General features: G+C 37.1%; 1 protein-coding gene across 15 annotated transcripts in view; it reads left to right on the top strand.

Moving 5' to 3' along the window:
• The window catches only part of MFF (mitochondrial fission factor), a 38,509-nt gene that overhangs the window by 5,959 nt on the left and 5,424 nt on the right, over positions 1–27,126 (top strand). For 4 of the 15 annotated variants that reach the window (XM_032400894.1, XM_032400887.1, XM_032400849.1 and 1 more), the window contains 8 exons: positions 661–830; positions 6,550–6,638; positions 9,249–9,323; positions 13,738–13,896; positions 17,225–17,257; positions 18,820–18,879; positions 21,692–21,776; positions 24,597–25,445. In XM_032400894.1, the coding sequence (XP_032256785.1) occupies positions 661–830; positions 6,550–6,638; positions 9,249–9,323; positions 13,738–13,896; positions 17,225–17,257; positions 18,820–18,879; positions 21,692–21,776; positions 24,597–24,728 (803 nt within the window). In that variant the 3' untranslated portion in view covers positions 24,729–25,445. Of the gene's footprint in view, positions 1–660; positions 831–6,549; positions 6,639–9,248; positions 9,324–13,737; positions 13,897–17,224; positions 17,258–18,819; positions 18,880–21,691; positions 21,777–24,596; positions 25,446–27,126 lie in introns of those variants that run through there. The other 11 variants (XM_032400919.1, XM_032400878.1, XM_032400870.1 and 8 more) reach the window with 6 other exon arrangements.

The following is a 27,126-nucleotide window of genomic DNA, read 5'->3' as shown; positions in this document are numbered from 1 at the left end:
GTCTAGATATAGAACATTTTCATTACCCTGAAAGGTTTCCTTGTGCCCCATCTCCTTAAGTTCCTCCCCCCTCAATTCCAGGCAACCATAATCTCCTTTCTATAACCAGAGACTAGATTCATCTCTTCTAGAGTTTCATATAAATGGAATGATACAGTTCATACTCTTGGGTCTGGCTTTTGCTTAGTGTAATGTTTTTTGAAATTCTTTCCTGTTCTTGCTTGTATCAGTTGTTCATTCCATTTTATTGCTGAGTCCTATTCCACTATTTGCATATACCACAATTTGTTTGTGAATTCACCTATTGATGGAGATTTGGGTTGTTTCTTGTTTGGGTCTGTTAGGAATAAAGCTTCATTAAAGTACAAGTTCTTGTAGAGATGTGTGTTTTCGTATTTCTAGGAGTGGAATTGCTAGATTATACCATAAGTTATGTTTAACTTTATGAAAACCTGTCAAGCTGTTTTTGAAATTGATTGTACATATTATGTTCCCAACAGTGGTGTATGAGAGTTTCCATCGCTCCACATCCTTGCCAACACTTTGTACTGTCAGTCTTTAATTTTAGTCATTGTAGGGGATGTGTAGTGGCAGATACATTTTAATAAAACCACTGTCTTTTAAAACCTCCCTCCTTTCCTTTTTTTTTTTTACTCCCAGGAAATAATGAAGACATTCCATTTTCAAGACCAGCAGATCTTGACCTTATTCAGTCAACTCCCTTTAAACCTCTGGCACTAAAAACACCACCTCGTGTACTTACACTAAGTGAAAGACCACTAGATTTTCTGGATTTAGAAAGACCTCCTCCAACCCCTCAAAATGAAGAAGTAAGTAGAGTTTTAACATCAACTGAATTTGAAATAATATAGACAAAAGCAAAAGGTAAAGAGGATTGAAAGCTATAAATCCTACATTAGCAATATGTAATGAAAGCCTTCCACATGGACCATTGCTTACTATAAATTCTGGTATATAGATACCCCAAATAATTTTTTAAAATTTAAATGTTATGTTTCAGGAAAATGGAAGTTTTGTGGAAATTATTAACATTCACATGGTCTAGGAGTTACGGCCAGGGGTTATACCTTAAGCAATACTGAAAGAGTTGGGAGTTTAGCATAGAAAACTAATGCGTCACTTTGTTACAAAAGAAGTCTGGCGAACAGGGCGAGGAAAGCTCTTTTTTTCCTTGATACCACCTCGTCTCCCTGCTTGCTGAAAAGCCTGACTGAGTTAATGTACCTTGTAACATTAATAGCCCTGTTGACCTAAATATGGCAGCTTGGACTAATGAGGTGTTAGTAGCAAAGTTCAGATCTTGCCTCTCCCATTGATTCAGGGCCAATCTTGTAAAATTTCTTTTCTGTGATGATACTTAGAGTTGCAGCTTTTACACTGTAGCTTCTGAACTTCTGTGTTGTCATGAAGCTAGTATAAGACAATGTGCAAACGTGTTTTTATTGAGAGTGGAACTGCCTGTGTGTCATTGTTCATGTTAGTCCTTACCGACGAGGGTAAAGTATCCACATAACCCAGGGGAGTGCAGTGTCCTGGTGCCGGGGATGGCCTATTCTTAGGTTGAAAGTTTCTGCTGAGGTAACTGAGGTAATATAGGTGCCAGTTTGGACATTCTAGATATATGCTTGGTGAAAAGCACTAAATTTGAGTGTTCACATGGTGAAAAGGCACTGAGATACTTGTAGAATTGTATTTATTTACAAACATTATTTGAGCTTTTGTGTAAGACCCTGTGTGGTGAGATAGAGTTCCCGCATGGTGGCATGAGTGAGGGAAAGACACCAACACACACACAAGATACGAAGTTCTTAATAGCAGAGAATAATGAAAGGTATGAGTATTGTCATGCGAGAGGAAAGGTATCAATCATAGCATGCTTTCAGTTAGAGGCCCTGCTTCCTGGCCCCCCAAAAGTTCCCAGTTGAAATTACTGCTATGGATAATAATATCTTGGAGTGAGGATTCTACCAGGAGAGAATACGCTTCGAGTTTTGTTTTCCTTTTGATCTTTCTGCTCCCACTATTTTAGATACTTAACTGTCTACTTGGTGAGAAGAACTGAGTGAAAACAAGTCAGGCACTTTCTTGAGTGATTACTTTCCCAGGATTGCCCTCAATAGACCTATGGGGTTTACTCCTGCAGTAGTAGGAGTACATTTAGTCAAAAGTGATAAATGCCCAAAGTACATAGCACTGGAGTGAAAAACTTAGGCTGAGAATGAGACCTAATTCTGAAGGCCTACTTTGCTACTTACTAATGACATAACCTTGGGTAACTTACTTAACAATTCCAAGGCTCATCTCTAAAAGAAAGATAAGAATAATGCCAAGTGCTTAAGATTATTGTGAGAATTAACTATAATAATGTGTGTAGTATGTTTAGCACATGTTCTAATTTATGTTAAAGGCTTGTATGTTTAAATATTATTGTTATAAAAGTTAAGATCCTGTGGCAGGAGCCAAATCCTGAGATGCAAGAGAGGCGTTTCAGACATTAGTACCAGCTGTCTATTGAAAGGAAAGCAAAGACGAGGATCTGTATTTCAAGTCCACGGAAGGGTCCGGCAGCCTTCAAGACAATCAACCTCTTGACTAGAGGAGAAAGGAAAAAGAACCAGAATTCTAGTAGCTTCTAGAAGATGGATTGAAAGAGGAGGGCAGTAAGGCCCTGAGTGCTACATTGATGATTCATTCAGATGCTAGTCAGAACCTATCAAGTGAGATCCCCTGAATCATTGACTCTGTAGTAGTCATTTTACAGCATATGCCAAGGTTTCTCAACCTCAGCACTGTTGACATTTTAGACTGGATAATTCTTTGTTGTGGTGAAGGCTGTCCTTTTGCATTGTAGAATGTTTGACAGCATTCTTGATCTTTGTGTACTAGATACCAGTGGAATCCTCCAAGTCATGAAAATCAGAAATGTCTCTAATAGCTAAAAAAGGTGGAAATAACCCCAGTGTCCATCAACTGAAGAATAGGTACACCAAATGTGGTATATCCATATAGTGGAATATTACTCAGCCATAATAAGGAATGAAGTACTTATACATTATACAACGTGGATGAACCTTGAAAACATTATGCTACATCGAAGAAGCCAGACAGAAAAGGCCATGTATTTTATGATTTCACTTACATGAAATATCCAGAATAGGCAAATCTATAGAGACAGAAAGCAGATTAGTGGTTATAAGTTCTTAATAGCAGAGAATAATGAAAGGTATGAGTATCGTCATGTGAGAGGAAAGGTATCAATCATAGCATGCTTTCAGTTAGAGGCCCTGCTTCCTGGCCCCCCAAATCCGCTGGATTGAGGAAAAGGGGAATTGGGAATGACTGCTTAATCATTATAGGATTTCCTTTTGGGGTGATAAAAATGTTCTGGAACTAGGTAGAGGTGACGGTTACACATTTGAATGCGTCAAATACACTGTATTGTATAGTAGTTTAAAATGGTGAATTTTATGTTATGTGTAGTTTATCACAATAAAAATAAAGGAAAAATTCTCTCCATTCATTGCCAAATGTCCCCGAGGGCAAAATCATCCCTAGTTGAGAACCACTGGTCTATGGCAAGAAAGGAGACTACAAGAAGGTGGCTTATGAAGAAGGCTATAGAAATTGTTGTCTAAAATGTTGTCTGATACGAGGAATAAGTTTGCAGAAAGTAACTGCACTTGGATTCCTAAACTGTCTTGAAGAACCCAAGGGAACCCATGGAGAGGGCTTAAAGCATGATGCAGATAATCCCCTTGCATAGACAGGGTTTATAAAATCTGGAGGCTTGGCTGGTAGAGAGGAAGTTGATGAACCCTTTCAGTATACCTAATCTGTACTTGGAAGGCAACTCTGGGACATGACCATTGCTTGATGATTCTACCCGCAGGAAACTAATAAAGGAACTGAGCGGTAAACTGATCTGGGTAAGAAACTGCAAAATAACCAAATCATGACAGTTCTTAGTGTTCTTAGCATTGATTAGGCAGTATAAATGAGGAGGGAGGAATTTTAAGCCTATTATCAGACACAGAAGACCCTGAGACCTACAGGAGGTTACCTGAAGCTGGGAAACTTTCTCAGCTTCCGGACTGAATACAAGTTTTTAAATGGGTAATCAGTGCCGGTCGGGTCTGAATGAATTGAATTGTCAACTAGATTTCAATAAAGCTGGAAAAAAATAATTTTTAAAAATAAATAAAAACCTTGGATTGAAAAAACCACCACCATGACTGAACTAAAGCATGGAAGTTTTTAAAAGATATGTTCCTTATCACCTCAGGCTGTGTCCATGCACTTTGGTATTATAGGATACAAGTTGGTCATATTAGAAGGCATGACAAATGTATGTTTTTGTCTGAAGTTGCTTTTTCCCTCCATTATGGCAGTAGTATCAAGTTTAGTGTTCCTGGTAAGTTATCTTTAAATCAGATTTCAGATGGTGAAAGTAACAGGCTTAGGATCCTCTAGTTTCCAGGCTGTGTTGAAGTCGTAGACATAATTTGTCTTCTGTCACTTCCTGTCCTGCTTAAATCTTAGTTCTCAAAACACAACAGCAGAAATAGTAGAGAATTCGTCTTGATCCCTGCAACATGGAAGAGCTGTTCTCTAGGGAAAGCGAGCACAGGTGTGCAGTAGGTAGGAAGGCAGGGATCATTGGGATTCTCACAGATCACCCCAGTACTGTTTTCTGAATCAAGTGTACTTGATTGAGGAGGTGTTAAGCTATATACATATATATAATACCAATATATATGTGTATATATATATGCATATATAACAATATATTGTTAAGTTATATATATATATTTAAGTTGTATATAACTTAACACACACATATATATTGCTTTAAAGTAATTTTTATTTTTGGTTTAACTGTAAAGAGTTCCTAGTAAGCTCCAAACTGACTCCTTTTTTGTTTCTAGAAGTGTTTTTTTCCTTTTGCTCAAGTGGTTAAGTGTTTCATAGCCCATAACCGAATTTAAACCATGCTCTGAAATTATGTACTGTATAGTGTGGTTTTAAATTTTGTTGTCATGGAATCTGGATTTATTCTCCATCGAAGGTGCTTGTAACCTGGTAATCTACTCTCAGGTTTTTAAAACATCATCACTAGGTACTGATTTGTGTTTTTTAAAATCTTAACTTTCAAGTCCCTTGGTTCACATACCAATTGTCCTTTATAGTAAAGTTTACTTTTTAAAAAAAAACCATGAAGTTGCCATGGCTGTTTCTAGTTAAAAACAAAAAACCCCTAAACAGAAAAGTTAGTGATTACCATTGTCCAATTGCTCTGTAATAACCCACATGAAGTGGCTTAAAACAAAAAGGAAGAACCAAAATTTCATTTTGCTCATGGACCCGGATTCTGTGTGTGAGGAATTTGCAGCTGACATGATGGGGAAAGCTTGTTTCTGTTTTACAACATCTGGGTCTAAGCTAGGAAGTCTCAAAGCTGGGGATGACTCTGGATGACTCTACAGCCTGAGTCTACGATCATCTGACGGTTTACTCCCATGTCTGGTGATACTGGCTCAGTTGCTGGTGGGTGCACCTACACATGGCCTTTCCATGTGACTCGTGGGCATCTTCACATCATGGTGCCCCCGTTCCAAACATGAACGGCTTAGGGAAGAAAGGCAGAAGCCTTATTGCTGTTTATGACCTAGTCTCAGAAGTCACATTGCATCATCTCTACAGCAGTCACCAGTCCAACCAATTTCAAAGGAAGGGAACATAAATCCTATCCCTTAATGGAGAAGGTCAGTGATATATTCTGTAAGAAGAGCATGTGGGATGGGAGATTGTGGCCATTTCTGGAATGCCAAAACCTTTAAGCTAGTACCAAGGCTTTTTTTGGTCTAGTTTTCAAATATCCAACCAAATCTGAATTTGTTTCAACGCCAGAAGCCTGGAACATTTATTTGTAATACAACTACATGCCATTTCCTATAATATACATGCCTTTAAAAACTGTTGTAAATTGTTCTTAATATAAATGTATTATATGAATTACAATAAATAAAAATATAATTGTACCAAGTAAGATTGATACTTAAATAGAAACCAGGGGCGCCTGGGTGGCTCAGTCGTTAAGCGTCTGCCTTCGGCTCAGGTCATGATCCCAGGGTCCTGGGATCTAGCCCCGCATCGGGCTCCCTGCTCCGCGGGAAGCCTGCTTCCTCTCCCACTCCCCCTGCTTGTGTTCCCTCTCTCGCTGTCTCTCTCTCTCTGTCAAATAAATAAATAAATAAATAAATCTTTATAAAAAAAAAAAATAGAAACCAGAAGTAGTTTTTTTCAGTAGGTAAAGAAGCATTCCTAAGTTTATCTGCATTATGAGTAGGTGGTTTTTGTTTTGTTTTGTTTTGTTTTAACCTGTCTTTAGTACTCATGCTTGGCAGCAATCTTGGTTATGTTCTCTGTAAATTTTGTGAATAACCTTGGATTAAGGTTCTTTTGATGCTAAGTAGCTACTAGGCTACTAAGAATATTTTCTATTCCTCTCCCTTTCTTTGTGCCCCACAGATCCGTGCAGTTGGCAGGCTAAAAAGAGAGCGCTCTATGAGTGAAAATGCTGTTCGCCAAAACGGACAGCTGGTCAGAGCTGACTCCATGTGAGTAGAACCACTGAGCAGTGTATCTCCTTCATTAGTTTTCTCCATGTATTCTCCCGTCTTTTTCTATATAATTCTTTTTTTTACTCCCAAATATGAAAAAAAAAAAAAAGGGGGAAGTATGTGTTTCCTGCCTAAGAACCTAAGAAAAAAGTAAATAATTTGCTTTTAAGTGTTTGAAATCTATTTTACATTTACATCAATTTTACATTTTTGCAGTTATTTTTATAGCCTTAAAATATGCTGTGAGAAGTTTCCAGTAGCAATATCCTCTTTTATGTGTATGGCAGAATTCTAGAAGTATGATTTACTTATTTGGGGAATTGCTTATAAAGTATACTTAAGAGAGATTGATAAATGTAAGTGCTCAGTTCTGTGCAACCTTCAAAAATGTTTAGCATGTAGGTTGAAAAAACAAAACAAAAGGAAAACACTCTAAGCAAGTGTCTTTATTTTCAAGTTATTCAATTTGTCCTCAGATTGTGAACCAGCCCTTCCAGCTCTGCTTCTAAAGAGCCATGGTAAACAATGTAGCTTAGGCAAGTGGAATTGTTTTACTTTCCTTGGGTTATTGTTTAGCTCTCTGCCTACTGAGTCATTGAATTGTTAGATCCATTTCATCTTCCAAAAATACAAGTATGTTGTATAAAGGGCTGTTTGTTTAAACTTTTCTTTTTTATTTGGTTATATTATCATACTGTGATCTTAAAGCTACCCCGCTATAAGATGTTTTAGATCAGGCAGATTTTTTTGTTGTTTCATTAAAATTAATGGATTTTTACAGATAAAATATCCCTTTAAAATCTAATCTGTTCAGAATTTTAAGTGTCAAATCCATTGGTGATTGTAGCTTTTTTAAATAGATGATTTAGATTGTTTATGTAAATTAATATATCTTCCTCATTACATTTTTGGTCAGTTTTCATGAACTCATTCATCATGAACCATATTTGATGCCAAGCATCCTGTTAGCTTCTCTGGGAACTGCAACAGAATCAGGAGATGGTACATCTCTCTCAGAGTTTGCAAATCTAGATAAAAGCGAAACACTTAAATGTATATACAGATAAAGTAGAGCACAGTACAATATACCATTTGTGTTAAACCACATCAAGTTCTAGTTTGGAACTGACTGAAGAATATACGGATGCAGAAGGGGCTTTGATGGGATTAGGCTCTTTCTTCTCTTGTGGTAGGTGCAAAGGAGAGCTGTAACTGCTCTGATTTCTTGGAAAATCTTGAAATGTCTCCCAAAGTAGTTCTAGTTATTCTGAAGGGTTATATAGGAAGACAGTAAGTGAAAATGAACATGTCTCTTCTTCAGGAAATATCTGAAAAGTTCAACCATTAATATGACAATTTTTTACGGTAGTTATGTTTCTCTGAAGATACCTGGTTGTCAGGGATGTCAGCTGGTCCATGAAATCCATTTTTCTAGAATATTTCCAGATATATTACACAAATAGGAAAAAGGCTACCTAGTTGATGGCTGGGATAGCTTCTGGATATTTAGTACCTATCAGAATGATTAAGCATACACCAAAGGGCTTTTGTTATTTTCTATTTGTAATATTTTTCAAGGTAGCAAAGGGTTCTAATAAACTTTTCTGTTATATGAAGATGTGGTTTATTATTTAGGTCTCTAATAAACTTGAAATTTCACACTAGTGAGATAAAAACAGGACTATTTTAGTATAGCATCACTTTTGGTTTTTAAGTAACTATCGGTAGCTGAGTTGAGTTGAAGAGAAAGGAAACAGCTTTACTATGTTTGAAAACCAGCCTAGAGAGGTATAATTTAGAGTAGATGATTAGTTCATAGGTATTTTTGTAGTTTACCAATAACCTAAGTTCCTTATGACAGAGAAGATTAACAGAGTTAACTAATGTTTGCTTTCTTTTTGTGTTTCACTTGCCTTAATGGCACTTTCTAGATGTTTAATAAAACTGAAAATCTCATGTTTTAATTTTTGGTGGTAAAAATAACATGCATATTTAACTACATTTTCACAGTGAAATTCTTATATTACCATACTTAGATTAACCATACTTTTTTATTATGTATGTTGCCATGTTATGGAAAGATGCTTGACCATCTTTTTGTTAATAATGTAACCTTGCTTTTTCTTCCCCTACCACTATTAATTTTAAAATTTATAATTGAATTCATTTGTAAGCCTTCTATATGTAATTAACGTTAGGAATTTTATATAATGAGCTTTATTATATATTCAGTGTTGGTAATGTGGTAACGAAGAAATTGTTGATGTAAAACAGCTACGTTTTACTTCCACTAATGTAGTTATTAAACTTTTGCTGTCTTTGCCTATTTTAGTCTCTTCTTTGTAATGTAAAATTAATTGTGTCATTGTGCATGAACCTTTGCCTGCCTCCATTTTATTTTATTCCTTGGCTTTAAGAGTAGAAGTTCGTACAGACATAAGAGCAGGAGCACTGGCCTTTGTTTTCTTAATTGCTTTCAAGAGTTAGTAGGATTGATTATTGTCCGCTATTGACACAAAAATGAATTCTGACCAGTAGACTTGTATCTAGCTTTTTCTTTCTGTTATAAAAGCTGAATATGTAAAAGAAGCATAATTATTATTTAAGGTGGCACAGATCAGATTCTGCCCCAAGAAATAAAATTTCAAGGTTCCAGGCACCGATTTCTGCACCGGAGTACACGTAAGATTTTATCTGCTGTGCTTTTCACAACTAGCAGTTGTTTTGATTTTGCAGGCTTGTGTTATACTAATATTTCGCTAAGTAATTATCATCACATAATACCCTAATGCTCTTACTGTCTGGCTTTTCAGTACCTGGGTTTTAGGATTTCTCGAACTGTCATCATACACTTTGTTAAGAAAAAGACAACTAGACCAATTAAGGAAGTTATGTATGATTTGGAGTATAACGGTGAAAGTAAAATGGAATAATTTGCACATAAGGACCAAGCATCCTCTTTTATTTTCTTTTTTTTTTGCTTTCGTTGGCATATTAGTTCTCTATAGATTCAACTTAACCAGGTTTGGTGTCTGCCTTATTTTCATCCAGAAGGAGAATGGGGTTTAAGAGTGTTTTGTCATTAAGTTTTTTTTTTAATTCCATAGATTAAAATAATGCTTAGAAGAATGTTTTGAGATCATTTAAACCCATTCTTTCTATAAGTGTGACAGAACAAGGTGTGGGAGTGACTGACCTCTTGTGGAGATATTTCAGCCTGCTGTATAGGAATTCAACAGCCAATGCAGTTCATCACAGAAGTTGATTTTTCTCTTATTCTAGTTCTCTTATTATGCTTCTAGGAACCAGGAAATTGCCTTAGACAGTGGCAAAAAATTAAAGTTTTCTATTTAAAATTTCAAGAGAAATGGGGCACCTGGGTGGCTCAGTTGGTTAAGCATCTGCCTTCGGCTCAGGCCATGATCTCAGGGTCCTGGGATTGAGCCCCACATCAGGCTCCTGCTCCACAAAGAGCCTGCTTCTCCCTCTGCCGCTGCTTGCTGCTCCCCCTGCTTGTGCTCTCTCTCACTCTCTCTCAGTCTCTGTCTCTGTCAAATAAATAAAATCTTAAAAAAAAAATGTTTTCAAGAGAAATGGTACAAAATTTGTGTTTCCATGAAAATTTTTTCTCCCCCTTTTCATGATTTTACTTTTACTGTTTTTTTGGAAGAGGTTGGAGCCTCACCAAAGAGGTTATACCCTCACAGTTTGAGAAACATTGTTCCTGTGAAAACCCTTGGGGAAAGAGGTACTTGACTTTGGACTGATCTTTTAATAATGACATAGTTATGCCAAATAAATTTTCATTTAAATTTTAGTTCTCACATTGGCTAGTGTTGTTTACTTAACATTCATGTAGTAAGATTTCATATAGGCATGAGGTGGATCTATTACTGATGAAATGATATGGTAAACATGAGTGCTTTCTTCAAAGTTTCCTAATCTTTTGTAAAAGAAAAAGATAAAGTTGAGATTTTGCTGTTTTATAACATTACTTGGATCAATTTATTATCAAAGTACATTTCTATTAAATTACTAATATTATAACATTTGCTTTAATAATCCCAGTGCCTTAGCAATATGTTTACTTTTTTGTTTTTCACAATAGTTCACTTGTCAAAACAAAAAGTCACTACACCTTGGTTGGGTGGATGAGTGGACAGAGATGAAAATCCTAAAAGCACTGTTTCCTTCCACAGCTGATGCCAGTCAGTGGTAGAAGTTCCAGCTAGCATCAGGCTGATTGCTAAAATGGGCTTATTCTTTTTTGTTCTTAAATTTATTCGTAAAAAAACACCTGCAAGACCACTTGAAGCTTTAAAAAAGAAAAAATTGCTAAAGTATTTATTGCTTCTAACTAGGGTAATTTTGGTCATTTGTGATTTAATCATTTGGTTCAACTGTAGATGGAAATAAATGTTAATCAAGGGCATTTAATCTATACATATACTGCCCAAAGTGGTCAACAGTTTTAAAAATAATTCCTGTTCTGTTTTTGGTATTTATGAAGGATTACCAAATAAATACAGAAAAGTAATAAGTTAAATTTCTTACTACTCTTTGGAACTTTAACTTCTTTTGAGAAACAACCAGAAATCCAAGTGTGCTTTTGATGTTGGTTTTTGATGAAATAAATATCTTTACTAGTATTGATAAAGACTTAATTTCATCTTTTATCTTTCTACAATATTTTTTCTCATTAAGTTACAATTGAGGAACCTGTAAGTTTTTTTCATTTGTTATCATATTCCAATTTTCATATGATCATGCGTAGAATCTTAGAATCAGCAGAGATCTTGTTGACTGTTTTCATACTCAACCTTCTGTGCATTCCCTCCTAAGAATTCTTTGCAGCTATTCTGAAATTAGTTTATGCTTGACTACTTTATAAATGACCACCTGATTTCACATGTATGGACAGGAAATACTTGTACTTTTAGAACTTTAAATAAATAGTTCCTATCACTTGTTTCTGACAAAATTATTTCTCTCAAAGGAAGTAACCTTTCTATAATTTTTAGTGGACAAAAATCCGTCAAACTTTTGTCGTGAATTTGGATTTAGTTTATTGACATTGTTGCTCTAAGATTATAATTCTAAATATTGATTATTATAGCCTTTAATATGTTAGTGTGTAGCTAATGTATTTACTGATGCAGAATGATGTGCGAAGTGTTCGATTTAAGCCCTAAAATGCAAAGACAAAAACTTTAATTATTAAATCAGAATATTGTACCGGTTAGTCTTTTACAACCTAAGTAAATTTAGCCCAGTTTGTTGGCAGCTCTATCAAGAGAGTGTAAGTTGGATTGTTTGATGATAGTAATGCAGAACTGGCCTTCTTATTTCTGCTTCTGGTGACACTTTTCTAACATGAATTCAGTCTGGTCTCTTACAAAGAGCAAGAACTTCAGGTTTTCCCTGTACTCCCTAAAGTGAAGGCTGAGTAGAAGGTTTGTACCTAGACTTTGTATCCCAAATAATACTGATTTCTTTTTACTCTTCTTGGATGCTCAATATGGGTTTGGCCAAGTATCATGGGTCAGTTGTTAAATTGGCTTATATATATTCCAGAATCTCTGGACAGACATTTAGGGTAATCATCCATGAGCCTATACCTAGAAGTTTGCATTTATCTTGACAGCAATAGGCCAAATTCCTGTGAAGAATCAGCCGTGATAAATTAATTTCTCAATATGCCAAGATATGGCTTAGATCTTTCTCTTCTAAATAGTCTTTGGAGAACATGGCTTTCGTATTTATAATACTTCTCACTTTGGATTATCAAGACATTCAAAGTTATTCACAAAATTGTGGATTTTGTTTTTAATGTTTTTAATGTTCTGGGGACTCTGGGAATAATATTAGATGTCAGCTGTCCTTTCAAAAATGATCCCACTTATGTTGTGGTTTCCAAACAAAATGCATGTTAAGTTAGAAAAGATTACACAAGTCAAAATAAAAGATTTTCCTCTTTTCAGTTGTTCACTGTCTGCTCCACTTTCATTCTTTTGGATGAAATATACAAGGATGAGTTTTAGCCTAAGGGGTTTTGCCCTGACCCTGAGAAAAAGCGTTGAGCCCACATCCCAGGGTCATGGTCCTTCTATTGCAACAAAGCCTCTTAACATGACAAACCAGATGGCCAAGTCCTGGTATCACTTAAATACCTCACACCGCTGATCATGCCCTACCATTAAGCTGCTCTGTGAAAATACACCAAGCTCAAGGGTTTATGTTAGAACTAAAATCGCTTCATTCAAGTATGTTTAGCTTCTATTAAGCACTGGCAGTGGAGCCAAGGAAATTGTGACTCTCGGCTTACACAGGGAAGAAGGATTAAGATTATGTCACCAAGAAGCCCAGAAATGGTTGTTTAACACCCATCTGGAGAATTAAGAAATCTCCTGCCTCTGTTCACTCTCTGCACAGAATTGGGAGTAGTTTTATGTTTTAGTCATTTAGCTAGAGACCATATGCTTTAATATAATGAAGCTATCAAAATGCTTTTGTTACAGCTTCCTGAAACTTTAATTCATTTTTAATTTACACATCATAAACTCAGCTTGCTTCATTGTCTTTGTGAAGTATTTGAAATGGCGTTTTCATGGAATCACTTTGATTCGTGTGTTTGAGCTCCGACACCTGTTCTACTAGAACTCTGTCTGAACCTTCTCACCACCCCTGAGTCACAGGGCAGTGTTGCTTGTGAGAGGTTTGATTGACTGGATTGGAACACATACACCGAGTAAAGAACGCCGCTTCTCCAAAGCTCGGGGTTGACCCCGCCGCTCGCTGTAGTTCTCTTCCTGCTCCAGAGTGGTTTTTTCACATTCAGTTGGCTTAATTCGATGTGTAAGGGTACACAGTCACAGGTGTTGCACCGTAGCTGCTTTTTTTTAAAAAACAATTTAATACTTTTATTAACTTGTTTGGTTTGACTGTTTTCGTCGGGGAAAGTGAAGGGTGGGAAAAGGGACAAGAAAACGAAGATAATTCTTAAAATATTAAGGGTTTGGGGAAACGGCTCAGCTGAAGTTTTATAAAAATCTGACTGGAGTGTTTTTCTCTTCATTTGCTGTGCTCGTGTGAACAGTGTGACACCGTCGCCACAGCAGATTCGGGTCTGTCCTCCCCCAGTGTTACCTGAAGATGGAGCTAACCTTTCCTCTGCTCGAGGCATTTTGTCGCTTATCCAGTCTTCCACCCGTAGGGCTTACCAGCAGATCTTGGATGTGCTGGATGAAAACCGCAGGTGATTGGCCATCAGTGACTCTTGCTGGCTGTAATGCATATTTTTTTGGCTCCTTGTTAGTGGACTGTGGTGTCTTCCTTTTGTGTTTGCACCTTCGTCTCTTTCCAAGATGAAGTGGTTTTAAACAACTTGCTTTGCTTTCTTTTAATTTGAAATTATTGTCCAAAATTCACATTTCACAAGATTCTGTTAGCTTCTCTTCGGTCAGGGAGAGTATTCAGTTAATAACTATATACAGGAAGTATAATGATTTTTTTCAAAGGCTTTGTTGACCTGTTCTGAGTACTTGACTCCATTGGAATATGGGGAGGCCTCCTGTTGGACTGAGTGTAGGCTGTTGGACTGAAGCGTACTGATTTTCTGTAGTAAGTCTTTTGATTGAAGCATTTATGATACTAATATGGTTGGATTAATGAAGCAAATCTGAGAGGACAGTATCAGTGTAGCTGCCAGGACACTTTTTTACTTTCCTTTTAGCTACGGATTTCTAGGCCTATACTGGAAATCCCAAGTGCTGTTATCTTTTTGGAAATACTGATATTTTTCAGTATTGATAACTTCTCTCACTTTTGAACATCCCCAAGTGAAATCAGTAGTAGTACACTTAGGTTTGCTCATACAAATTCTTTTTGGCCATTATTTCAGATATTTTTTTTGCCCTTGCTTCTTCACTACATAGTGTTTTTAGAAGATAACATTTGGGGAGCTTTTTGGCATAGTGTGGGAAAGGTATAGGCAGTTTCATTTCAACTCCAAGCATTTGATCTAGTGACTCTGTGAGCCAGTGTTTGAATTTTCATGGTCATTTTAGTAGACTGTTAACTTTTGAAGAATTCCCAGTAAATTAAGCTGGCCCTTCTAGTAAACCTTGTTTCTTACCTTAGGAATTGATATGTCTTGTGGCTCGCTCTGAACAGACTTTCTTGTTGAGTGCTTTTGATCCTCATACAAGCCTCAGAGGTTTTACCATACTTCGTGAACACTTGTCCTTACTGTCGACTGGTGTTTCTAAGCCTTCCCAGGGCTGATGCAGTGCTATCCATTTGGGCCCCAGAACTTAAAGCTGCACCAGAAAAGAGCTTAAAACAGAAAGCTCGTAGCAGGGAAAAATTATATGTACATGTATGTGTATGTATGCATGTGTGTATACATATGCATCCCCCTCCCCAAGGGTTTAGAGGACTATCTGAGAGTATTTGTATTCTGTAAGAAGCAGCATGGTTCAGAAGAAAAAGCATGGATTCAGGGGGCCAGTCAGATTCGTCATGATCCGCCCCACTGAATAGCTAGCTGCATGAGGACTTTGGACAAATTGCTTAGCTTCTCTGGGCCTCATTTTCTTCATCTATAAATAGAAGGATAGTAATAGTATTACCTAGTTTTCTAGATTCTGGTGAGGACTCTTTCCGCCCCCACCACCATCTTTATATAAGATATAGGTAATAATGGCCTCAATCAAATTCCTTATTTAGGGTCATGGCAGATGCTTCCAACGATATTGAATATAAAGTACCTGGCACTTAAGAACTGATCTTCCCAAAGGCCTATTTTCTAAAACTCCCTCCTTAAAATAGGTTTATTCTTCACCAGGTACCCTCTTTCACTTTTTAATTACAGTAGGTCCTTAGAAGAGACCAGATTATGAGGTCAAATTTTGTCATATCAAATGCCATTACAGGGAAAATATCTGAATGAGAAAGATATTTATAAATTTGATATAAATTAAGTAATTATGGCTTCACAAAACAGTCCTTCTCCATAATGGAAAAGAATTTTGCTTCAAGTTCAAAAATACAAAATCAGAAATCTTACTATTCTAGAATTTACTTTGTATTCTTTTATTATGAAAAACTGTTTTGAGCCCTAAATGAAATTTTCTTTATTTTTTAATGTAATGAATTGATAGCTTTAAAATCCATTTTCTGAAAAGGAATGATCTTTTCTTGTTTACTTAAATGAGATTTTTAAAATTCATGAAGTAATTGTATTAATAATTCTTTGCTCCTGGATACACACCATTAGTTGTTACCTTGGAGCCTGGAGGGTTAGATTCTTATTAGTCTTACTGGATGCTTTCATTATTGAAAGGGTTCCTTTTTTTTTTTTTTTCCCCCTCCATGATTATATTTAAATTTCTTATGATCTAAATGTTGAACAAGATTTAATCAGAATTATAAGTACCAAATCAGTTTTTATTTCTACAAGAGAACTGTCTGGCATGACTTTGCAGATATAAGAAGTAGGAATGTGAAATTTGGATAATGTTCTACTTGCATGATTATTAAAATAATACTGCTTATAAAGTTTTAAGTGCTTTTATGTTCCTTGCTCTGTATATCATTTTTTTCTTTTCAATTTTATTACTCTTGGTGGTTATGCTAATGCAATATCCTATCTTTGGTCTTCTGCCCTCACATTAGGTACAGTTAAATTAAGCTAGAACTATTTGGCAGAAAGAAAGAAAGAAAAGAACTTCCTGCCTGCCTTATTATCAATGCAGATTCACAGTTGCTTGATGGAAGAACAATTTTTAGTTGACATTTTAAGGAACATTGTGGAAAGGTTTATGTACTATATTTTTGTTTTCTCCTCTTATGAGAACTTATTTGGTCTAAAACCAAGCTCCACATGGAGACAAAGCTAAATCCTTGGTACACATTAGAAAAGTTTATTTACACAGGTCAGTGCTGTGCATTTGGAAAATTGATGTATCAAAAACTTTATTGCTATTCTGTTATGTTTAGTCCTTGGCTGGTCTCCTGACATCTCCTAGAACTCCATATCTCATTCTCCAGTGCAAAATATTGACATTTAAAAAAAGAAACTTAATTCTCATGTAAGAACATTATTTAAATATCAACAGATTAGTCATGCTTAGCATGCTTAAGTTTTATCTTTAGAAGGAGCTTGATTATTTTTATACAGTTTTTCTTGAGCAGATTGTATTGGCTTTGAGTGAATAGAATACAAAATCATTGTGTAAATAATTGATATTTTTGCAAGTATGCATATAAATATATTACTGTTTATTCACCATAGCGGTGTCCGTTTTTTTAGTGAAGAAGCACATACTTTATTAAGTCAGAGCACTTATTTACTCAAAAATGTTAATATACAAGTTAGTGCTAGAACTTGGAGAATCTTGGATCTCTTTCCCTTTTGCCGCTTTAGTTACAAAACATTATTGTCGAATATATGATCAAACTTAAAAAGATTTTTTTTAATGTATTAAATCATACTTATGGTAGAAAGTGGTACTTGAATGAAGTTTCTAACTTTGCCAAATACCTGTCTAATTTACTTTTATATTATATGTGTCAATTGCCAGTGTGAGAAGACAAAATGAAATACGTTGTGAAAGGTAACTGTATTATTTTCTGGCTCTGCATTATAAAAGGGAAATCTCTGTGGTGGAATATGTTGAATATGGCAGATCCATTTGAACATACCAGTATGAATTTTTTAAGAAGAGCTTTAGGTAGCACACTGCGGGTGCTTCATCTAGTTGACCATTCTCCTCCTATTAGTGTAACAAGACTGTAGTGAAGTAAGTTTTCCTAATGCCACAGAGTGAATATATGAGTAGGATGGGACGGTTTAAAAACCTGTTTCAAGCATACGTGATTTCTCACTGTTCTTTATTTAGCCAGCACGATAGAAGTCTAACATGTCTCCCCCGAAAGTCTCTGAATCTCTTATTCTCTAGGCCCCAGAAATTTCTTTAAGCACCAGTAGTGCCTTTAGGAAATGTACAAGCTAAACATTAAAACTTCCTTGTATGAATTAACTCGACAGAAAGTAGTGATTTGTATTGTAACCAAAATTCTACAGCTGTACCAACTTACAGAAAAAACTAATTCGTTTGGTATTAAATGTTTACCAAAATTAAGTATTGCCTTGATACTTCCAATTCAGGCAAAAACCTCATCAGTATTTAGAGAATGAGACATTTAAAACAGAAGGTAATAATTCTTAAAATCCTCATATGGACCCTATAGCTCAGCCTCCTTTCTCTGGTTTGTAAATGTTGCTGATTACTTTTGGGGGAATTGACCAGCAACCACAGAGAGCTTTTGTTTTCTGATTTTTAAAAATGAAATTCATTGCAAAGGTTACTGCTTACCTAGGTAGAGAACTAACTGTCCTCTAGAACCAAAGTGTGTACTGAAACTGATGAAAAGCCCCACAAAGTTTTCCAGTGCACCTTAGTCTTCATTCCCAGCAGCCCTGTATGTCACTCCTGGTTGTCTCAGGATGAGACTCACACATGTGATTGTACTTTGTAATGTGCCATCACGTAGCCCTCAGAGCCTGTGCTCAGACCGCCCCAGCTCCAGAACCAAGGCTTACGGCTTTGCTCTCCAGAGCCGAAGTTTGAATGAGACACAGCTACGTTAAGATATCAGGCGTGAATCAAATGAGGTGGGAGGGAAGGAATTGTGGGAAATGGGAGTTACTTGACATGTTTAGTTTTCGAGACAGGGCTGTTGTTATCAGACGAGCAACCATGATCATGCAGGTGTTACTAACCGGTTGTTGACATGCTTCCAAAAGTGGCTAGTGATTTTCTTTTTCCAACTAGAAAAGAGAAATTAGACTTCTTAAATAGGGTTGTCCTCTGTCTTGAATTTCATAAATTAAAATAATAGGCACCAAAGAAAACTTTTTGATGTGTGTGCTATCTTGTCACACAAGATAGATCCCTTTTGTTTTCTAGCCCATGGTGAAACATTAAATTTATGAAAATCAAAATGGAGGCCATGTGATACAAAAATTTTTAAAGTATTTGAAAGATATTATATTGTATTACGACATACAATATAATCCTATTTGACATTTTTTTGTCTTGTTTTTGCTTTTGTTTTATTACTTCTCTGTTTCCTGATTCTGTCTTGTGCCTTCTCCCGCAAAAACCTGCCTTAGACCTGTGTTGCGTGGTGGGTCTGCTGCCGCCACTTCTAATCCTCATCATGACAACGTCAGGTAAATTTTGAGACTTTGTAATTATCAGGGTAAATAGTTGACTGAATTTGTATTTTGCAGGACATAATGCATGTAGTAGCCATGCCTGTATATTATAGCTTGAACTTCCACAGTTTTCCTCTCTGAGTACATCCTGTTTTTCTCTGAGAACAGCGAGCCTGGTCATTCATGACATTTGCCTACTACAGGTTGAAGAAAAACGGTATCATGGGAACATCTGAGATATTTTATTTAAATACAGTTTTAGGAGCTTACAGAGGATCATGCTGAAACACAGAGAAAGTCATCTTAAATCTTGTTTTATGTGCATCATTATAATTGTTGCCCAGGGTTCTGTCTACCATTTCCTTTTTAGTTGTTAATTGTAGTGTCACTTGCAGTGTGTGGAGAAACCTTTGTGTAAGGCGTAATCTTGAATGGGGAGAAATCAGCATTCACAGTCTAGAAAGCTCAACGTTTAAAAAAGGAATTTAGTTTGAAGAGTTTTTATCATCTGTTGATTTAAGCTTTTCCCTCTTACTTTTGCCCTTTTAGCGCTTTCACACAGGATTCCTAGCGTGAGTAATTAATTCTTCCCGTCATGCACAAAGACAGATCGAATGGCACATAGGAATTCTCAGGATTCTAGTGCCAAAATCCCCATCTCCCACCTTCTGGGGAAAAGAAAATTGGTTGGTATTCACAGATACCATTACTGTCGTTTTCTCCGAGCTAATTTTATTTTAAGCAGAAATATATGCTCTGTTGCAGTAGATTTAAAACTGTCCACGTTATTTCTATGATGAGAGGAATCTGGCACATTGATTTTTAGGCAAGAGAAGAGAGAAACATCAGTTTCTTAATAATATTGAATTCAGGTTAGAGGAATTGAAACGTGTATCCTTGGTGGTCCCTTACCACTCTGCTGACTGGTTTCTTTCACAGTATTAATTCAATCCATTGTAAGTTTACCCTTGCATATTTCCCGAAGTTAGAACTTAGGTTTGTGATCCTTTTCTCTTTCTGTGAAAGAACTTTCGGTCTGTGATCTGACTTAGCATTTTTTACAGTTTTTAGTTCTGATAAATACAGCTTTTAGTTTAAGACACACCTTAAAGTAATTTTTTTTCTGTTGTACGTTGAGTTATATAGGTAAAGCCTTTTGCCATATCCTTAGATTTCTTTGCAAATGAAGATTTCCTTTACAGATGTTTAACACCTTACTTAATTCAAGATTTAAATTGAATAATCCCTATCACTTACACTTCCTTCTCCATGTTCAGCCTAGGTCCCTTTACCTTTGAAGCCATTGCTTCCCTTCCCCCTCTCCCCCCGCCCAGTTTATATCTCATAGGTAATCTCAGAGAAATAGAAAAGTTTTATTTTGAAGATCAAGTGTAGAGAAAAGGAATCTTCTACCCTTATTTTCTCCTCTAATCCTTTAATAATTCTGTCTTAATGTTTAAGAGAATAATTAACTCAGATATTTATAAACCCATAGTCCCAGCATCTACTCACTTAGCTCACCTTACTGATGCAGTTGCTCTCAGTCTTGCAGGATATTTAGTCTTAACAGTGAAGGAAGGGGCGGGGAGTTGAGAAAGCAAGTTCATTTCACCATAAAAGGAACATTTAGAGATTGTTCTAGATTATCTAGAGTCAGTGCACACCCATCAGTCCTTGAAACTGCAACACGTATAGTTATCATCAGTGTTCAGAATGACGACACTGGCTGGGAGCACACTGAAAAATTATAAATTCTGTTCCACATACTTTATTAAATTTTCAATAGCATATGAAACAAGGATTTTCTGAATAGACGTGTCTTTAACATGTCTGGATGAAAACTGTAATTCTCTTCATACCCCTTTGTGTGATAATGTGCTTTCTGTAATGGGGACTTGCTTGAAAGATTAGAATATATGATCTATGTGCCAACTCTCTATGGATTACAAAAGAGTTACTTTTTAATTCAGTTTATTTATATTCTGCTCATTCAGGAAAGTTACTATGCCATTGTACTGAAATAACCATACAGGATTAAAATAGGATATAAACATGTGAGGTGAATTGTATGGCATGTAAATTATATGTCAGTTAAGCCTTTAATTAAAATAAGCTTAAAAAGTGGAAATCCGGGCAAGGGGAAGAATAGCATTTGTGTGTATTTGTTTCTCAGAGGTTTATTGTCATGCATTTAAAAATCAGTGCTCTTTTAGAAGTAACTGTATTTGCAAAAGAAGTATTTCTTAATGTGCTTTCTCTGGAGTTGTTCTTAGTGGCTTTCCAATGTTATTTTATACACAGCCTCTAAATGACTTATCATTGAGCCAATTCTGGATCTGAACGTAGTGACAGGATGTACTCAGGCAATTTTATAATTGCTTCTGTGGGAGACACAGTCGAGATAGGTAATTAGAAATAAGTTAAAGAGTAGAAATGGCAAGAGAAAAGGCAGTAAGAAGAGGAGGAGAAATAAAAAATCTGTCTTATCTTTTTAGCTAGAGTTAGTTTACTTTGTGTTCCCTGCCAGTGAGTCTCAGCAGGGACTCTTGTGAAGTACATACGGACATGAGTTTGTGGAAGAATTATGCATTGTTATATTCTAGAGTGGCAGCTCTTAAATCAGTGCTCAAAATACTTGTACTTTTTCCTCTGCTTTCCTTTGTTAGTACTAATTCAGATGGTAAAATATTTTAGTCAAATTCATATTGTGAAATAATATCAGTCTTTTGAACAGTTCTTTGAGTGTAACCCATCACACGACATGACTTGCCAGATACTCTTAGTTCTATTCTAATACTAAATTGTATTTTTATTTCTCATCTGCTAGGCATGGCATGTCACATATAGATACAACAATTGAAGGAACTTCAGACGACATGACTGTTGTAGATGCAGCTTCGTTAAGACGACAGGTATTTAACGTACCAGATAAGATGTAATCCTAAATTATAGTCATACAATATCTTAAATGATACTTTTTTAACATTTTATCATTTTCTGTCCTATGGAACCCATGAATTGAAATATTTTATTTGTTATGCTGTTTAATAAGCCGTAATTGACTTTTCCATTTTTTTAAAAGGATTTATTTGTTTGTTTATTTATTTATTTATTTTAGAGAGAAAGAGAGCGAGTGAGCACGGGGTGGGGGGCAGTGAGAGAGAAACTTTAGCAGACTCCTTGCTGAGCTCGGAGCTCGACGCAGGGCTCGATCTCACGACCCTGAGATCATGACCTGCGCTGAAACCACAGGGCGGACGCTTAACTGACTGAGCCACCCAGGGGCCCTGACTTCCATTTTCATTAAAGATATGTTAAACCACCATTTACATGTTTTGATCAGCATAAAACAGTATTACCAGGATGGATTGGTATAATTCTGGCCAATAACAAAGAATCTTGAAGTTTTAGCAAACTGGTATAGTCATAAATTGCTTGTTTGACTTTTTGAAAAGTGGAACAGTCACTTTGGGGACCTGTGTTACCCTGAGAATTCCATTTTGGAAGTCACTGCTTCCACTTCGCACAGTGTCTTTATAAACACAGTTCTTGTGTTCTATGAAAAGTCCTGTTTTGGAACTATAGTTGCATACACACGTTTTTAATATGCGTCCCTCAGCCTCTAGCATCACATAGACACGTACATGTGGAGAAGGCATAGTCGGTGTTGTAATTGTGTCTGTGCCGAGGAGAGGTGAATGAAATAAAGTATTTCTAAGATGAAGAAACTATTTTAGCATTAAGAATAAATCAGAATATCATTTTAAAGGTTTAATATAATAAAAAGATAATATGAAGCAAATACTACTTTTTTGAGTCTCACTTATTAAAACAATGGATGCTGTATTATAAGTTCTTACATATTTTCTTATACTTATTTACACCTTGCCTATCGAAGGAAGGGGGTTTCTTTGGCATTTGTCTTTGAATTCACCATTACACCAACAACCTTGCCTTCCTGAAAGTGTAATAAGAGCCTCAGAGTTTTAACAACATCCATTCAGTCTTTACCTTAGAGCGTGAACGAGTGGAGGACAAAGATACCAGTCATTATAAGCAAGTCACACACATTCTGTGAGAATTTAAAAGTAGTAGGAAGCCATCTGGGAAACTATGAGTTTCTGAGATCAGTAACAAAACGGAGTCCCAGGAAGATTCTGCAGAATTCACGTTTGTGACCCTGGCGGCTTTGGAAGCTATGCTTCTCTGGCTGTCATTGCCCTGTTGCCAACGTGAAGACTCAGCAAGCTGCACGCCATCGGGTCCAGGCTAGGGATGAGGGACTCGCGGGCCACCTGGCTCCAAGACACACAGTGTAGTCCACGATCAGCGTGGGACATTCAAAAGCTGCCTTGGTGTTGCCACTTCTCAGATGAGCCCAGATAAAAATATTTTAACGGCTCACAATCAATGCCGATTTTTTTCATTGACAATAAAATGGATTGTTTAGTGTAAGAACCTTATATCCCATGGGACCAGATAAGCCCTTCTCATTGTGAATGGTTGGGAAAAGGTAATCTTTATGCACTCCTTTTTTTATATATATATAACTGAATTGGCTGTAGGCGAAAAATGGTTGCTCAGCACTGACCAAAACTGAAGTACTTTTTCAGGTGGTTAAAATGGTTATCTCTGCACCTCTATGTCTGGTTCTGCCCATAGACTCCCATTCCTGGCTCCATCCACCCCGCACCCCCAATTTGTAGTTCTCTCAGTCCTTGAAGTGCTAAGGATTCTGCATTATGAAAATGCTCCTCCTTCAACCTCTCTGATAAAACATTAGTAATCCCTTTTGCTTTTATAATGTGTTTTTACATAGGTGTTGCAGGTCAGACTCCTCAGAAAGCAGATTCTGGGATGACGGTTTGCACGAGGAGAGCTTCCCAGGGAGTGCTCCTGAGGCGACCACCTTCAGGGAAGGAAAGGAAGCAGGATGGGGCGAGAGGGGAGTGTTGGGCTACAGTGTAGTCAGAACAGGGGCTGCATGTGGCCAGCGTCCTGCGGAGCTCTGAAGCCGGGCGACCATTCAGAGTTGGAATGAGGGGCCTAGGCCTTTCACCCCATCACTGACTGGTTATAGATGCTGCTGCCCCAGTGAAGGAGCCTAAGCCAGGGCAGTCGTTCAGCCCCGTGTGTGTGCGCTGTGCACAGTAGGGACCAATGGCCGAGGGCAGGGTGCTGTCCACCAGTGACACTCCTAGCAGCCCGAGAATTACTAGCCTTCCAGTCCCAAAGGGTCTGGGTGGCAGAGCACAGGGCCCGCTGTAATAGGTTATTTTAGGAGATTCTCCCAGTCACTCAGAGTGGACGGAGAAGGCACTTAAAGCAGGTTAAAGATGAACAACTGAAGCTGAGTGACAGAAGCTTCTAGAAAGGAGCCGGAGCCCCTCATCCTTTCTGCTGTGCTAGGCCTGCCTAAATGTGTACTTGGGTCTTTTCGATCAGAATAGCACGCAATACGCAACAGTTTCCTCGCCCCACATTGAATCGAGGAAGGAAGGAAACTACACTTTTTCTGACTCAGAAATTTGGAGAAGGGAAAAGGAGAAGATTATTTCAGTGAATTTAAGCTGTCATGGGTAACATTTTTTCTACATATAGTTTATTTTGCTCCCCACGAAACTTTCCATGTTTATAAGAATTCTTCTGAAAAATCATACTGCTTTATAAGAACCGAATTGCTCCGTGCATTAAAGTTTCTCTTTTGTTTGTTGTTGTTGTTTTTCACTTAGATAATCAAACTAAATAGACGTCTACAACTTCTAGAAGAGGAGAACAAAGAGCGTGCGAAAAGAGAAATGGTCATGTATTCCATTACTGTAGCGTTCTGGCTGCTTAATAGCTGGCTCTGGTTTCGCCGCTAGAGGTGACCTCAGCTCCCAAAAATACGCTCCCAACAGCTGGAAATATAAAGAATTGGCAAACTTCTTTGTTTCTGTCTCTGCATTGTATGCCGTTTTATAGTCCATGCACTGAACGTGTATTTCTTCCAGAGAGGAGGGGGAAGGACTGATATTTGCAGAAGTCAAGGTATATTTCTCTCACTCAGCTGTAGTCACTTTTACGCAGATCTGCAGTAACAAACACCTTAAAATTCTCCCTTTGCATGTTTTGTAAATAGGCTCTTGTTTGTTTTTTTAAAGGAATTTTTGCCTCATCAGCTCACACAATTAATTCTCTGAATGGGAGAGAGAGTGCATAGGAAATGGATTTAGAAAAGTATCTGTAGAAGAAAAACAGTACTTTATTTTGTCCTGTTTCTCAAACACTGTTAGGCTGAGCAGTTTTGTTAATAGACACTTTTGCATCCACGTTTCAACATTAACACTTCTGAAGTCATGGTCTGGTGTTAGATCTGATAAAGTCAAGGCACTTCATGTTTCCAGTCACCTTCATTACAGTAATTCCTAACATTTCCAGCAGTTTATCTAATATGTGTGTAAAATGTGTGTTCTTATTTTTATTTCAGTTTTGCAGATGGTTTTCTATAAAGTATGTTTTTACTAAGTCCCTGTGTGAATGATTTAAAAAACTACAGAATAAGGTACAAATGTAGTATATTTAATAAACTGTCAACTAAAGCAATGTTTGTCGAAAAATTTTATTTCATCATATTGTGGTGTGAATTGTATTTCATATCATATTACCATGAATGAACCCGAGTCCTCCTGTCTCAGGAGGAGGTAATGCCACTAATGACTTGGCTGGTAGCAAGAACCTACCGTGGTTCCTTTCCGATTCCCATCCTGTCAGCAGCCGGCGCTGGTAGCATTACGGGTGGTTTTCTAAGTCGTGGTGTCTGTCAGGTGCTTCAGAGGAAAAGAGCTTGGTTGGTGTATGCTTTCTGCACTGTAGTATTTAGCTAAGATACTAAATCTTGTGAGCTTTAAGTGTACCAATGAAACCAAATCCTGGGAGCCTTTAGCTCTCAGAATTATCCCCCCGATTTTGTATTCAGAAACAGATAGCATTTTAGTTAAATGTAGTATTCACCACACATCTTCAGTATCTCTCCACCCAGGCGGTCAGTGTTAGGAAAGGCAGTTGAGGGAAATTCCTTAGATAGAGGTAGATTTAATGTTTCTGTTCTTGCTTCTCCCCTGTCCTTCCAAAATAAAATACTTGGAGGAAGGATTCTTCTCTTTGCTTCCTAGAGTTTATCATGAGTTTGATGACTTTTTTTTTTTACCCATGAAAGTCTGCCTTTTATAACAGCCTAATGATGTGATTATATTAATTCTAGCTTTATATATATATATATGTGTGTGTGTGTGTATACACACACACACACACACCCTGTGATATATATATATATCACAGGGTAATTTCTGAGTGATCCTCCCAATTGAAACCACAAAAATGATAGAAATGATGGGTAAAATTAGCACTTCTTTTGCTGGGCAGGCATGAAAAGGGATTCTGCTAGGGCTAAAAATGAAATAAAAGCAGGCATTCCAGGAGATAAGCAAATATAAAAGCTGTTTTCTCCTGTTAGTTTTTACCAAACCCTGGAGATCTAGACCTTTCTCCCGTAGTGGCTGTACGGAAGGCAGGAGAGTACAGTCCCATGGCTTAGGCAAGGCACTAGCGGTGACAGGAGATTTCTGCGTGAAGCTGGGACCCCAAAAGACTGTGCCCTCAGGGAAAGGGTAGATAGGAAATCAACTTACCACCCAAAAGGGGACAATAAAGACACGTGTCTTCGCCTTGTCACAGATGTAAAAAGTAGAAGAGCTTGAATCTCTCACTCCAGAGCCAAGCCCTGGTCCACCAGCCTCCCTCGCCTGGAAGTTGTTCATCATTATAAGAAAGTGGTTTTGGAGTTCAGAGGAACAAATTCATTCCTGGTCAGGATGGTCAAGAAACACTTGCAGATATTTGAGCTGAACATTGAAATACATACTTACACACACACACACACACGATTTCAAAAAGCAGAGAATGAAGAAAAGATTCCTGGGACAGGGAAGGTGGGAAAAGAGTTTACAGGTAGGGCCAGTAATACAGCGCTCAACCTAACAGGCTAGTGTCATCGACAACTAAGTACAGAACTCTACCTACGGGAGTTTCTTTTTTCTCTACTTCTGGGAATACTTCCTGAAACAGTAGCAGGTTATTTACAGTTTGAGGGATAATTTTAGGAAAATATATTTGCAAGAGGAATTTCCTTCCTTTCTTGCATGAATGTCTGTTTTCTAGCTTCTTAATTATGTTTGACATTGAAATCGAACTCTTTTTCTGGGCCCCAAGTTCAGAAAGGTT

The sequence above is a fragment of the Phoca vitulina genome, unplaced genomic scaffold (genome assembly GCF_004348235.1).
Source record: "Phoca vitulina isolate PV1807 unplaced genomic scaffold, GSC_HSeal_1.0 scaffold1, whole genome shotgun sequence".
Taxonomy (NCBI): Eukaryota; Metazoa; Chordata; class Mammalia; order Carnivora; family Phocidae; genus Phoca; species Phoca vitulina.
This window is presented reverse-complemented; position numbering and strand designations above follow the sequence as displayed.